Source organism: Rattus norvegicus, chromosome 20, assembly GCF_021556685.1.
Source record: "Rattus norvegicus strain SHRSP/BbbUtx chromosome 20, alternate assembly SHRSP_T2T, whole genome shotgun sequence".
Taxonomy (NCBI): domain Eukaryota; kingdom Metazoa; phylum Chordata; class Mammalia; order Rodentia; family Muridae; genus Rattus; species Rattus norvegicus.
In genome coordinates, this window is record NC_141553.1 from 33,683,111 (window position 1) to 33,696,736 (window position 13,626).

The 13,626-nt window shown below is 39.3% G+C and overlaps 1 protein-coding gene across 4 annotated transcripts in view; it reads right to left on the bottom strand.

The window, feature by feature from the left end:
• Nucleotides 1–216: 216 nt before the first annotated feature.
• The window catches only part of Cep85l (centrosomal protein 85-like), a 177,692-nt gene continuing 164,282 nt past the window's right edge, over nucleotides 217–13,626 (bottom strand). For 3 of the 4 annotated variants that reach the window (XM_087596739.1, XM_087596738.1, XM_087596740.1), the window contains 3 exons: nucleotides 10,500–10,607; nucleotides 7,712–7,940; nucleotides 217–4,900 (listed from right to left, as the gene is read on the bottom strand). In XM_087596739.1, the coding sequence (XP_087452865.1) occupies nucleotides 4,737–4,900; nucleotides 7,712–7,940; nucleotides 10,500–10,607 (501 nt within the window). In that variant the 3' untranslated portion in view covers nucleotides 217–4,736. The remainder of the gene's footprint in view (nucleotides 4,901–7,711; nucleotides 7,941–10,499; nucleotides 10,608–13,626) is intronic. The other variant, NM_001177829.2, reaches the window with a different exon arrangement.

Genomic DNA, 13,626 nt, shown 5'->3' on the forward strand with positions numbered 1-13,626 from the left:
CACTGTCAGCTGAGGCATACAGGGTCCCCAGGAAAACACAGCACCATCAGCCGAGATGTACATGGTTCCCAAGGGAGCACAGCACTGTCAGCTGAGGCGTACAGAGTCCCCAGGAGAACACAGCACCATCAGCCGAGATGTACATGGTTCCCGAGGGAGCACAGCACTGTCAGCTGAGGCGTATTCTTATACCAACATTAGACACCAGGAAGACAATTATTTTTCTAAAAAATTTATTTCTCTGTAAATACAAATTCCAACATCAACAAACAATAGTCCAGTGGAAAAATACTAGCCATTAACATTGAAAACGTTTTTTATTAGTTTAATAAATAGAACTTTGGCATTCAAATTTCTAGCTGTAAACCCTATTTAAAAAATAACAAAACAAAAACAACTCCTTTCCAAAAAGGAGGTAAAAATAAAAACTCAGAAGGCAGGAGCCAGCCAGTGGCTTCACATTTTTTTTTACAATAACTGTATCTCAGTTAAGTCATGAACACTGTATTTACACATGAGGTATTCTGTGGTTCAAAAACTGAACCTAGTTTACAAACCCACCAGTCAGTGACTGATTGCACACTCGGCTGTGCTCTTAATGTGACCGTCTAGCACCTTACTACTTCTGGTCACCACACCAACATGATGCTCAATTTCACGTGTAAGTACTTAAATAACTACATATATGTAATATATAAATACACACACATACACACAAATGAATACATTAAAAGAAATGTCCTGCTCTCTACATAGAAAAGGCCGGGCTTCAAACACATACAAATATGATACATCCCCTCGTGTTTACTAAGGTAGCTATCATCTAACAAGAAATGGCTCTTTTTAGAAAAATTCTTAAGTCTATTTACCAAAGAACAAGGTGCAATAATCAACATTCTTAAAGTTCATGGAAGAGAAATAAACACTGCAGGCAAAAAAGGCACAAAAGGTTCTCTCTGTATGCACCGCAACAGTGCTGCCGATGACTCACTGATTTCCAAGTACATTCTATTGTATTCAGTATTTCCTTTAAATAAGAAATCTCAAATCCTTCCCTTTCATGATTAAATGTCTGATACATTCACGCAGCAATTTTCCCATCCATGTTTTTGGGGGGCCACGTTGAACCATTTACAGCAAGTAAGAGTATTTCTCTTGGTTTATGACCACTGTCAGAAATAGAAACAAAAGGGGTGCAAGGTGGTTCCAAATGTCATCCGCTATGAGCTAATGTGCTCATTCAGAGAACACCCTGTCACTGTAACTATACATGCCGTGACAGAACTCTAGATAGGAACTTGAGCGAGCAGAGTCAGGGCACGCCTGAGTTCAGAGGTGCCGTGCTTGGCTCCTGCAGCTCATGAACTACGACTGATAGTTAAAGGGTAGCCTTCAATGGACGCCCTTTACAAATCTCCTTGCAGATATTCCCACTGAGTCTGACACAAGAACAGGACAGGACACAAGCTTCCAAAGTAGAACTGTCCAATGTTCCCTTTAGCAATACGTTCTAGCTCTTGGATTTTTCTAACAAGCTACTGAAAGTTAAATTCAGTTCTTCTAAATTATGACCTCAAAATTACTAAGATATAATAATGTTAACATTAAACAATGAATCTTATTCCAAATATTAAAAGGGACTGTTCCCTTAAAAATAAAATTCCTATATGTTTTGCCTAATCAAGATTTAGTATTTTAAGTCTGGTGTCAAACACAAAGACAGGGCATTATTGTGCCCTTGACTCAGCTCATTTTACCTGCACAGGTAACCATGGCTTCCCCGTGGCATTTATTAATCTACCTCTGTTCTATGTGGCTGGGTTACAATGGCTCAGCTTGAATAGACTGAAAATAAAACACTGTGTAACACTTCCTAGGAGGTTAAAGGCTTGATCCACGAAAGCATAATTAAAACAAAAGTTCGTCAGTATGGAAAGTTACAGATAGATTTACTGTAAAACTTAAGTTCCTTTTTATTTTAGGCATATGTCATTGTAGTACATACGCCCTACTCCAAAATGTTCACTGTGCAACTGCCATGCTCTTCCTTGACCTGATGATAAATGTTTGCTTTCAATATGATATGATATTACTACTGTTCTAAAAAGGTGTATCTTATAGATATTTTTGAAAAATAAAACCCTGACTAAAACACAACCAGTTCTGGTTTCTTCAAAATTTCCTCCAAAGCTGAATATGTATCAGAGCCCTTCATTAATTCTAAACTCTAATAAGAGATTAGTATTTGTAATCCATTATATCAAGACTATCTGACAGCCTTTTAAATGGTAGTATACAACCTAGAAATTGATATGTATCAGTAATATTTTGTTAATTTCTTGGGTTAAATATTTTACTCTAAGATAATGTGAATTAAATTCTTTAGGTTTTAGAAAACTAGACAAAACTAAAATTGTTTTATTTATTGCAAGTGGTCAGAAAAAAAGGGGTGTGTGTGTCTCAGTCTACATACACACTCATATATATACACACATGTATGTATAATAACCATATGACTATAAATTTGTTTTAAAAAGTCAGTATAAAACCTCAAAACATGGGTTGGGGATTTAGCTCAGTGGTAGAGCGCTTGCCTAGGAAGCACAAGGCCCTGGGTTCAGTCCCCAGCTCCGGAAAAAAAAAAGAACCAAAAAAAAAAAAAAAAAAAACCTCAAAACATAAATTAAAAGGCTAGGACTTTGGAGAAACAGAAGCTGCTAACAGACACCAGCAATGGCTGCTTATTAGTGCTACAGTCTCAGTCATCTCTTGTGTGAAATCAGCCCAGGAAGAGGACGACTCTCTCGAAGAGACAGTAAAGACGTCAGCTGCGGCTGAGCCACGTCGATACCAGTATCGACCTTACAGCTTGGGCCTATCTATGCAGACATACTCTTGCAAGGCATATATTTTTGCAACCATCAATTTCTTGATTGTCATTGAAGTGCTAGTCTTAAAACCCAATGAGCACAACATTAAAGAACCAAATTCTCAAGTAGTTAGCTGCTACCTGGGTTAGGGAGCTGGAGTGCATAATCTCCCCGACACACTGATTTATTAGTAGTCAGATCTCAAGAGGAGTAGGGTGGATTTAACACTAAGTGAAAGAAAAATCTGTCATGATGCAGTGTAAGGATCTTATCACGTGACTACAGACAGCAGAATACAGACCCACTCTGAACTGAGTGTCTTCCTGAGTATTCTCCTCAAAGGTCTGTCCCACTCGGTTTTCCTATTGAGATTAAGAAAAATCTGAAGAAGTTTAGCAAGAAAACCAGTATGTGTTCACTCTCAGTTGGCGGAAGAATCCTGCAGGTTCCACAGCCTTTATTTTCTCACCGCTCGTCCTGCCTAAGAAAATTGTGTTGCATTAAAAAAAATAAGAAAGGAAGGAAGAAGGGAGGGAGGGAGAGAAAGACAGAGCTAAACCAATTTATAAAAAATGATGCTTTGCCTGTATTGAAAAGATTGTAATGAATTCTGACTGCAGTAAAATACATAATCTTTCTAAACAAACAAAATGATATGAGACAATAGTTATTTGAAGTTTAGGTGACTGTGTCTGCTCCAGTGAGCTGAGCTTTATAGTAGTACCCTGTGCTCCACATGAACTGACCTTAGCAATTCCATATCCACGACAAACTGATTGCAATGTAAAAAATATAACAAAGAAATGAAAATATATTGAGATTTACGTTTTGTCATATGCTTTTTCTTGAAGTAGTTGAACTCTAATTCAAGCATGACACTGTTCAAACATAAATGCTGAAATGTGGATGAAAGGCAACTGTGCCCAAGTTAAGCTGGGATCTCTCTTTTGATAATAGTCATGAGAAGCCCACTGGCCTTCAACTAACTATATATGGCTGTACTTACATATATATCATAAATAAAAATTGCAAATAGTAAGGGAAGGGATAAAATTAATTGTAATTACTTAGGCTTTCTTATATACAAATTACAATGCCAATGAAAACATCATCACATTAAAGTTTCACACTGCTAAGACAAGGTATAACCACTCTGGGAAAAAAAAATAGCTGGTCTGTCTTCATTGCCAACACCAAGCCAACTTCTCCATCACCCATCTCAGCACGGTCACTTTCTGAAGCACAAATGACTGTGCTTGCTGCCCTTGTACATTATAGTACCACCTTGGTACTGGATCTAGTGGGTCTGCCAATAAAAATTCCAAAATGTAATACATGCTTCTACAAAAAATAAAAACTAGTGTGTGCCTTTCGAAGCTTTGCTTTGAAATCCTATTGTTATGTGGATAAAGTCCATGCATGTGCAATTGCAATGCACAGGCATGCACACACAGAGGGACGGACGGACGGACGGACGGACGGACGGACAGACAGACAGACAGACAGACAGACGGTGAGCAAGTGAGAGAATGAATGAGCACTCACATGTATGTACATGAAATTACAGGGTTAAGGGAAGTCCTACACCTTTATCTGAAGGGCCTTGTTCACAGCTTGGTCCTACCATCAGTAGTTTGAAAATACAGGTTATTTTGCTCTTTTTCTTATAGACTTTAGTAACGGGATTTGTTTGCCTGATTTGATCAGTCCCTTTAAAACTGTCTTCGGAACGCATTATGTCTCAACAAGAAAGCTGAAGTGCATGGCAAGGAGCGTCTCTCCCCTTGTGCATCCTAGAGAGAAACAAAGGAGTCCAACACAGCAGCGTTTCACAATGGATCATTGTTGCTGTGGACCAACACTGGATCACTGGGTAACACAGTTGTCTCCCATGTCCTGAGCATAGCGGTCTGATATTGTAGTCCTCAATTCATCAATGTCCCTCCGTAACTGGCACACATCCGAGAGCTTTTTAGTGAGCGTTTCTGGGCTGTGGTCATTTTCAGTCTCTTCAGCTGAACAGTTCATTGCTGTGTAAAGAGAGTGTGGAGAGGGTGTCTCACATTTTTGAATAGACATTTTAAGATTCTCACTTTCATATAAGAACATGATATTATACCGTGAATAACAGCAAAGCTAAGTACAAATTATATATTATTTGATATTAAATAAATCTTATCCATAGATCTTCAAATACCCTGTTAGTTAAAATGTATTAAATTTATTAGCATACACAGACTCAGCATGTTTGGTGGGTGGCAATGTTACCAAAGTGTAAAAGAATGCATTTCCTATCTCTTTCTGAGCCCCACTATAGTACTTAATTCGTTTCAGTTGACAAAATGAGAATTATTTGCATATAGAGAGAAAATGCCTTAAATTTTATCATTACAAAACATACAGATACTAGTTTCAAAATATATAACCAGAGTTATAGGATACTCTAACGCTCTGAGTATAGGAGACCCTATAATCGCAAACAACTGAACCAAGGTTATGGAGAGTCCCCCAGTGTCTGAACACCAAGGGTGAGGATCTAGCTAGCTGGACTTTCCTCTACCTTCTCCGTGTGAGCATGTCCTAACAAAACAAACAAGAAAAGCCAGAAAACTGAAATAAACCACTTCTACCTTCATGAACCAAATAACAGGGTTTTTGTTTGTTTGTTTTCTTTTCTGTATGCAGAAAGAAAGACGATGTCTTCAGACACACCAGAAGAGGGCATCAGATCCCATTACAGATGGTTGTGAGCCACCATGTGGTAGCTGGGAATTGAACTCAGGACCTCTGGAAGAGCAGACAGTGCTCTTAACCTCTGAGCCATCTCTCCAGACCCCAAATAACTTTTTGAACACTAATGAGCACTGGCCATGACCAAGGCTTGATGCTGGATGGAGAGTCAATGGCCTGTGCTCAAGGCCGGTCAAACAGCTTCATAAACATCTGAGCACAGTGTAATTGTAGATGACTCACTACACAAGATACACTGGCACAGAAGAGATCTACAGAGCTAATTGGAGACATGATTGGACTATTTATTGATGGGCCATGAAAGCAGAAAACAACAAAGTAGTCTGAGAAAGTTGAAGACTAGTATCCAGCAGTTAAGCCGTAGAACATGAATTACATGCAAGAGTCCTAAGTAAGCTACAGAGACAGGCAGATTCCATTCTATAACGGGGATTATATTAAGAAAAATAGCTTGTGGTTTAGACAAGACATTGGCAAGAACATGAAAAGTGGGTGGGGAAAGATGACCAAGGTGGGCAACAGAAAGGCAGTCCAGTTCAGCGTGTGTGTGTGTCCATATGTATGTGTGTGTATACACGTGTGCGTGTGCGTGTGTGTGACAGAGTGGGGGGAACTAATCAGACAAAAGATGCCTTCTAGGCAGAATGAGACATAAATATCTGTATGGAAGGAAGGTATGGTAAAAACAGAAAAAGGTATGAAAAAAACATGTATTCAGAGAGAATAAGGACTAAATGTAGAAACAAATAAAAACATACATTGACTAGTAGTTCCTGTGTATCCCAACATGATTTTTTTAGACAGGGTCTCGTTATGTAGCTATCTAGCATATCTAGCTTTCGTGAGACTCACTATGTACACCAGGCTGATGTCTGCATCCCATGTGATAGGGTTGAAGGTGTTTACCACTATGCCCAGCTTAAACACAACAAGAATGTTGCAGAAAAGTCCACAGGATGGTATGGCTAAGCAGTCACAAAGGTGGACGTAGAACATGGAGAATGATGTCATAAAAACCAAGTAGGCAGGGAATTTTTTTTAAAAAGTGCCAATAGTTAGCAGAAGGAATCATGAGATAGCAATTCAACAGCATTCATTGGTGCTGGACCAAACTTCACAATGCCAAACAGAAGGTAAGGACTAGGAGTGTGAACCCAGAAGTCTGAAGAGCGCACGCTGGGGAGAGTGGTAAGAGTCTTGAGCTTCCACTGTACTCACATTTGCATATCTCTATTAATAAAGGTTAGTAAATGCTGAACTATAAAATAACTCAAGTCTTTTATATGTGAACTTCTTACTTCAAGAGATCTATTTTAACCCAACAGTCACTAGTCACCCAGCAAGCCTCTACAGTCATATCACACACCAGCTACTTCATGAAGTCTTGACAGTCCTTCCCACATAGTCTTAGCCTTTTTTATTCCACATGTTACCACTGTTTTTTAGAGCACTTACTGCAATGATCTAATAATTCAGTTAATGTTTAATTTCTGTGCTAATAGCACTTACCGTAGTACCCATACCACTGCAGGTGTCTGGTGTTTACTGACTAATATTGACCAGTTTTTTACATGTGTACACATAAACATGTGAACAAACCTATAAAGTAAAGGTAAGTTTCTGATGACCCAGCTTAATACAAATATATGCTTCATTTAACAAGTGACATGCATTAAGGTATTAAAGAATTTATAGGAAAAAGGACATCACATCTGCAGGAGAGAATCCAGCTCACACAAAATGACTGGTACCCACATTTAGTCATAGGACACACAATCCTTACAAAAGAAGTCAGTATTATCTTACAAATATTCTAGCAGTTGATACACAGCTGGGCCACTCATCTGTGCAGAAGCCATATAAAAGCAACAGAAGGGACTGTTACTTTTAGAAGAGTAAATGGGAAATCACGGGTAACTGATTTCACACTCAGTTTTGGAAACACGTCTATGCATTCTGCAGCTATGCTCCTGCTGGCTTCCATGAGTTTAAAGAATGAGACAGTAAACTGAGTCGGAGACTTACAAAAAGGACAGAGGGTGTGTAAGAAACAGAAAAGGCAGAGTAGACACAGGTCATCAGCCACTTACATCGGATTCCCAGTAACAAGGAGAGGTTCGGCTCCTTGCCCTGAGCGCGTTGATTAAGAATACTACACAATGCTTTCAAGTCAAACAAACAATAGGACATTTCCTTGAACAGCTGATCAATCACAGTCAAATCAAAGAGAGGCCACTTAGGAACGGTCTGTGGCCTAGACTGCTCTGCTTCATGGCCCTGATCCAGTAAAGAGTATGTCTCTCCCATGTGTCTTTGGTTCTACAGCGGGTAAAGAAAACAAAAGCCAGTTGTTAGAACAGAGAAAGGGTAGCAGTAGTCATACAGGTTAACATTTCTCCTGAAGTCTACAAACAAGTCTATTACCAAGCATCATAGTACATTTACTTTGGCCAAATTCAATCGCACACATTCAGCAGGGGAAAATAAAACACTGGTCTGTATTTACTGATCTCTGTGCTATCAGAGGCCCACAGTAAACAGAGGGAGTGAGCCCAGGCGGGCAGCCTCACAAGGGATGGCCTATGTGTGCAATCCCCATGATGCAACTCGCACTTGGTGACAAGTACAAGGACACTTTAAACCCCAGTCCGTGAGTTACAAGTAGCTGAAGTTACTTAATCATACTGGAACTAATTTTCTCTTCTTGTGGAAAAAGTTTTATATAGTATATTCTAATCAGTTTACCCCTCTTGAACCCCACCTAGCTCCTCTCCAGCTCCCTTCCTCACCTGCCCACCTTGATACCCCCTTTCTCTCTTTAAAAACACAGGAAAATACAAAAACCAAACAAACAAAATACAAAAACCATACACACCCCAAGCGAAATAAAGCAAAAACCCGCCCATAAAACAAAAAACAAAATATACAAGCAAAAGACCCCCCCCCAAAAAAAAACCTCAAATAATCCAAAATGAGACAAAAAGTTTGCCAAAAAGCTATTGAAAAGTTTGTTTCATGTTGGTCAACTATTTATTTCTGGACAGGGGGTTAATACCCTGAAATGTGGCTAATACATCCAGAAACTCCATTGGGTATAATTGGAATTATTTCTTTAATTTTTAAAAGTAGATATGTTATGATATACAGGAATTAGATTTTATAATTTAATACACAAAAACTGTAACTATGACCTAAAGGGAAAGAAATGGCATCATCTCAGAGTCACTGGAGCTAGAAACAGCACCACAGGTTCATAGTTTCCTATACTCTGTAAAAGCTGGCCTCATCTCCAAGCTCCTTTTCCCTCCTCACCCTGAAGTACACTACTGAGAAGTGAACTGAACAGGATTTCCAACTGGAGCTGTATTTAAGAATAAACAAATAGACTGAGGTGGTAAGAGGATGCTAGATAATAAAGGTAAGGGGAAGGAAGTAAATGTGAAAATCTACCATGTTTAAATCATCTACTTAGTCACGGAACTTTAGTAGAAGCTACACCATCAGGGAAACAGAGGTGGTGACTGCATGTGCACCCAGCCCCACAGCTCGTCTGCTGTTTGTGGTGGCTACACCTGTATAGTAGAAAAGCCAGGCATCACGACTTTAACCTTAAAAGCTTAGTATTTATAGGCCATTTAGAGCAGGATAATCAACTATTGTATAATATGTCAGCAATACAAAGTACTCATAGCAAAAACAACTGACATGAATTTCACGTACCCTATAGCTCTATTAACTTACTAGAAAGTAGGTAAAGGACAAATGGTACCATTAAGGAAGTCTATAATGGTATCATAAATGTACCATTAGTGGACACATCTAAAAGGTATGACAACGTATAGGTCTACAAGACTAATGAGCTTCTAATTACATCAAAGTTTGCAGCCCCATAGGAAGAACAACAGTATCAACCAACCAGATCCCCCAGCGCTCCCAGGGACTAAAGCTCCAACCAAAGAGGACACCATGGCTCCAGCTGCATATGTAGCAGGGGATGGCCTTGTTGTGCATCAGTGGGAGAGGCCCTGGGTCCTGTGAAGGCTCCTTGCCTCAGTGTAGGGGGATGCCAGGACTGGGAGGTAGGAGGAAGCAGATGGGCAGCGGGGAGAGGGGGAGCACCTTCATAAAAGCAGAGGATGGAGCAATGGGGATAGGAGGTTTGAGGAGAGGAAACTTGGAATGGGGATAACATTTGAAATATAGATAAAGAAATTATCCAATAAAAAAATGAAGGAGAAAATCTTAAAAAAAAAAAAGTAATACGGGGAAGACCACAACCTTGAATTTTTAAAGCAGAATAATGAAATGCAGTGTGTAGCCCTCAAAATTAGAATGTCTTCCACGGCCTCTGCAAAAGTACTTAAGTGTAGAAATATGAGGAAATATGAATAGAGATTACCAAACATCAAAGAATCACTGTGGTTCTGTAAGAAAACACCCCCCGCTTTCGGGCATTCACTTGAGCACTTTCCTAGCACAGACAGCATAGCTAACATGTTCTAGACATGGGTCAAGTACTTCAGCTCGTGTTCAGGAGAAGGCGTGACCTGCAGCCGCACCGCGCTCTCCCTGAGGAACTCAAAGGACTTTGATTCTGTTCAATCTATGCTTCATTTGCTCACTTTGGGACTCAGGAAATGTGTACATTCGACTTTAGGTAAGTCATGAAAATCGAATTCTAGTGTATGGGGAGGGAGCATAAGAAAAATAAAGGCTTGTCTCTTTGCTATAATTTTCTTGTGGACCTTCATGCATTTAAGTAATCAGCATATCAAAGTCAAGCCTCCAAGATGAACCTGTTTTTACCTCATGTACAAAGCAAGCATTGACTTTAAGAGGCGGAGACTCGCGCTGTGGGTACTTGGAGCTGCTACTCACTTCAAGCAGTGCTTCTGTCAACCTCTGGAGGCTCTCTTCTTTCCTTCCTAGCTCTTCCACAGTGCTCCGTGCACTCAATTTCTCTTTACAAAGTTTTCCTTGCATAGACTAAAACGACAACAATGGCAAATCGTAAAGCAAGCAGGTTAACACATGGAAGGCAGAATCATCTAGCATCCTCTCAGTACTTAAGGTCTTCTCACCTCCCCAGCCTCTTCTGTGACGAAACTGTCACTACATTAGGTCCACAGAAGAGGGAAGCAACAGTAAGACGTTTTGAATGTGTGTGAAACATCAAATTGAGGTTTCTATCCAGTGCTAGACTAATTTTTATTTTAGTAACTGGTGTTTTATACATTGGGAGTGTGTTGGTAACACAGCAATACTTTGTTATATTTTTATGATTTTTAATCACTAATAGCTAAGCTCTGCTTTCTGTGTATACTCTACTGAGCAGTAAATTAACTCTGAGAGTTGAAAGTTAATCTCACTCCATTATAAAATCACATATCATGTAGATTAGCTACAAATGTAAGAACAAAACAAAACAAAACACACAACAGCAAAAACGTCCTGCATGTGACAAAGCAGCACAGAGGACACATTAGTAATCCCTGAGTCACTCCAGCTGAGTCCTGGTTCTTACTTTACAGTCCAGGAAGAACCTCCATAAACTCCCTACTTACTAGGGTTCCTAGGTAGCTCTGTCAACCTTCTCTTTGTGGTTACACCACGAAGTCAATAAACTATGACCCGGGGAGATAAATCGTTCTTTTCTACGAGTCTGTATTTATTCTTGACTAAAAATGCTTCAATACGCTGACTAGCCAAATAGCACATGTGAATGTGACCACCGCTATTGTCTCTGTATGTGACAAGACTGTCGCAGAGGCTGATGCAAGTCTGAGTGTAAAGCAGTGTTCTATAGGGCAGATATTTAACTTACTGGTTTTCAATGTTATTTGATAAAACGCTGAAAGACAAATGACTTAAAAGTTAGGCAAAGATGAATAAAACCTTGTAACAAATATATTTTCTTACAGAAACTTATTTTAACTTCCCTGAAATGCACTGCCTCACATTTGGAAATACAATACCGAAGGAAAGCGCTCTGAGTGTATTTTTGACACTGCAATCTCCTTGTAACTTCATTTGACTGAATGACATACGGAAATTTATTACCTACTTGAAGATCTATGCCTCCTAGGCTGACATGATTATTTACCTATAATCCAGAATCCCAATGACATTTTGATATGTGGCTTTATTAGAATTATAGAGAAAATTAGCATAGATAAATACTTTAAAGCTGATATTTTTAACAATAAAAATTGAGCACAATGAGATTATTTTCATAATTCTGTAACGCAGTCTCCTAAAGCCTAGTGTTTTGCACTTTGAATAGCTCAGAGTCAAGTTGACTGTGAATGACAACTACTCACTGGCTGACGTGTTTCCATGTAAGACTAAAATTAAGACACTGACAAAATAGGTGGCCTCTCTGTCTGGAGAACTTGGCAGTATGTGGCCATCATGGCACAAGAAGGAAAACTGAATTTGAGAAATAAGACCACACTCCCATGTCATTCTGGCTGGGTGTCAGGGCATCCCTTGAAGAGTGGGCCCACAGGTACACACACTTCTAATTCCTGGTAACATTCTCCCTACAGTGCTAAGCTGCTGGACGAGAGCACGCCCCTAAAACAGCAATCGCTACTCAACACCGTATGGAAACATGTGCATGTAAGATGTGAGTTAGCTTTGTTACGGTGTCAATAGAGAACAAAGCGTGACTGTCAAGCCCAGGTCACAGAGTACCCAACATCATGTGCATCTCCTTCTCAATCACCCAACTGAACACAGAAGAACTGTGCTAGCATTGTACCTATGTTCACAAACGCTCGTGTGATATTTACGATGTAAATGCAGTGTGTTTATTTTCATGTATGAATTCATAATACCAAATTATTAGTTAATTTTTCTATGCAGACAACCTAGAAAATGATAGACATTTCAGCTAATTTGTTCTATCAAGAATGAATAATAGATGTTATTTCCAAAGAATTTTCAAACTATTTTACACTATTTTTACAAATGAGAATGACTTGAGACTTGTTTTGCTTACAAACAAAATTCAAGAACTGTGTCCCTCATATAGATAGGGGCTGGCATATGGTAAGTATCTGGCAAATGAATACAAGAATTAAAAGACCTATTAGCTCCCAAATTTTTAGAGAGTGCATTAAGTGTCCAGAATTTTGGGATGTTCTAATCCCCCAGAGGAGGTACCATCCTCAAGAAACTCAGTAAAATCTAAAGACATAAACATCTAACATGTCATCATTTAGTGATACAGAAAGAGTAATAATGGTGTCATTAGGAGAGAAACTAAAAGGAGTACTGTTAAGTCTACTTAAATGCTGGGGAGTATAGCTCCATACAGAATTCAATAATGCTCTGTTGAATCTTCACAGCTGAGGACATAGTTCATAGATGGGTACAGGCACTTTAAGCCCTCAAGTTTACTAAGACATCATGTACACATATACAAGCATGCAGACTGTGGGGATATCATACGTAGATGGATTCGACAAGTAATAGAGTCTATGTTATTTCCGTAATTGAGTGTCCCATAACAAGCACTATAGGCACTGTAATACAATGGCAGTAGGGGAAGCAAAAATCAGAAAAGAAAACAAGAGGAGAGACAGAGATAGCAGAGATCTCAATACTGGGTAGTACCAATGGGAGACTTGGGAGAACACTACAGAAAACCTGATGTAGTTAAAAGAACATAAAATGAGTAGAGCTGGGGTGTGAATGTTCCCAGATGAGCTAGTGTAGAAAAGTCCAATGGCAAGCAGACTAACTATACTGCATTCTCTCTCGTGGTTGGATCTGGCAACCTGAATCGAATGTGTCCTCAGCACCAGAGACAGACGACAGTCAAAGAGAGGGAGCAGCAAAGAAGAGAGAACAATCTGACCACGGCTTTGGAAAACTGTTTACCAAGTAGAATTTTCTTTTATTAGTAAATTTTCTTCTTTCACAATTTCATATATGCACTGTGCATTCTGCTCAGATTAATACTAAATATTATCTCAGGTCCCATTAATATTATGTTTTC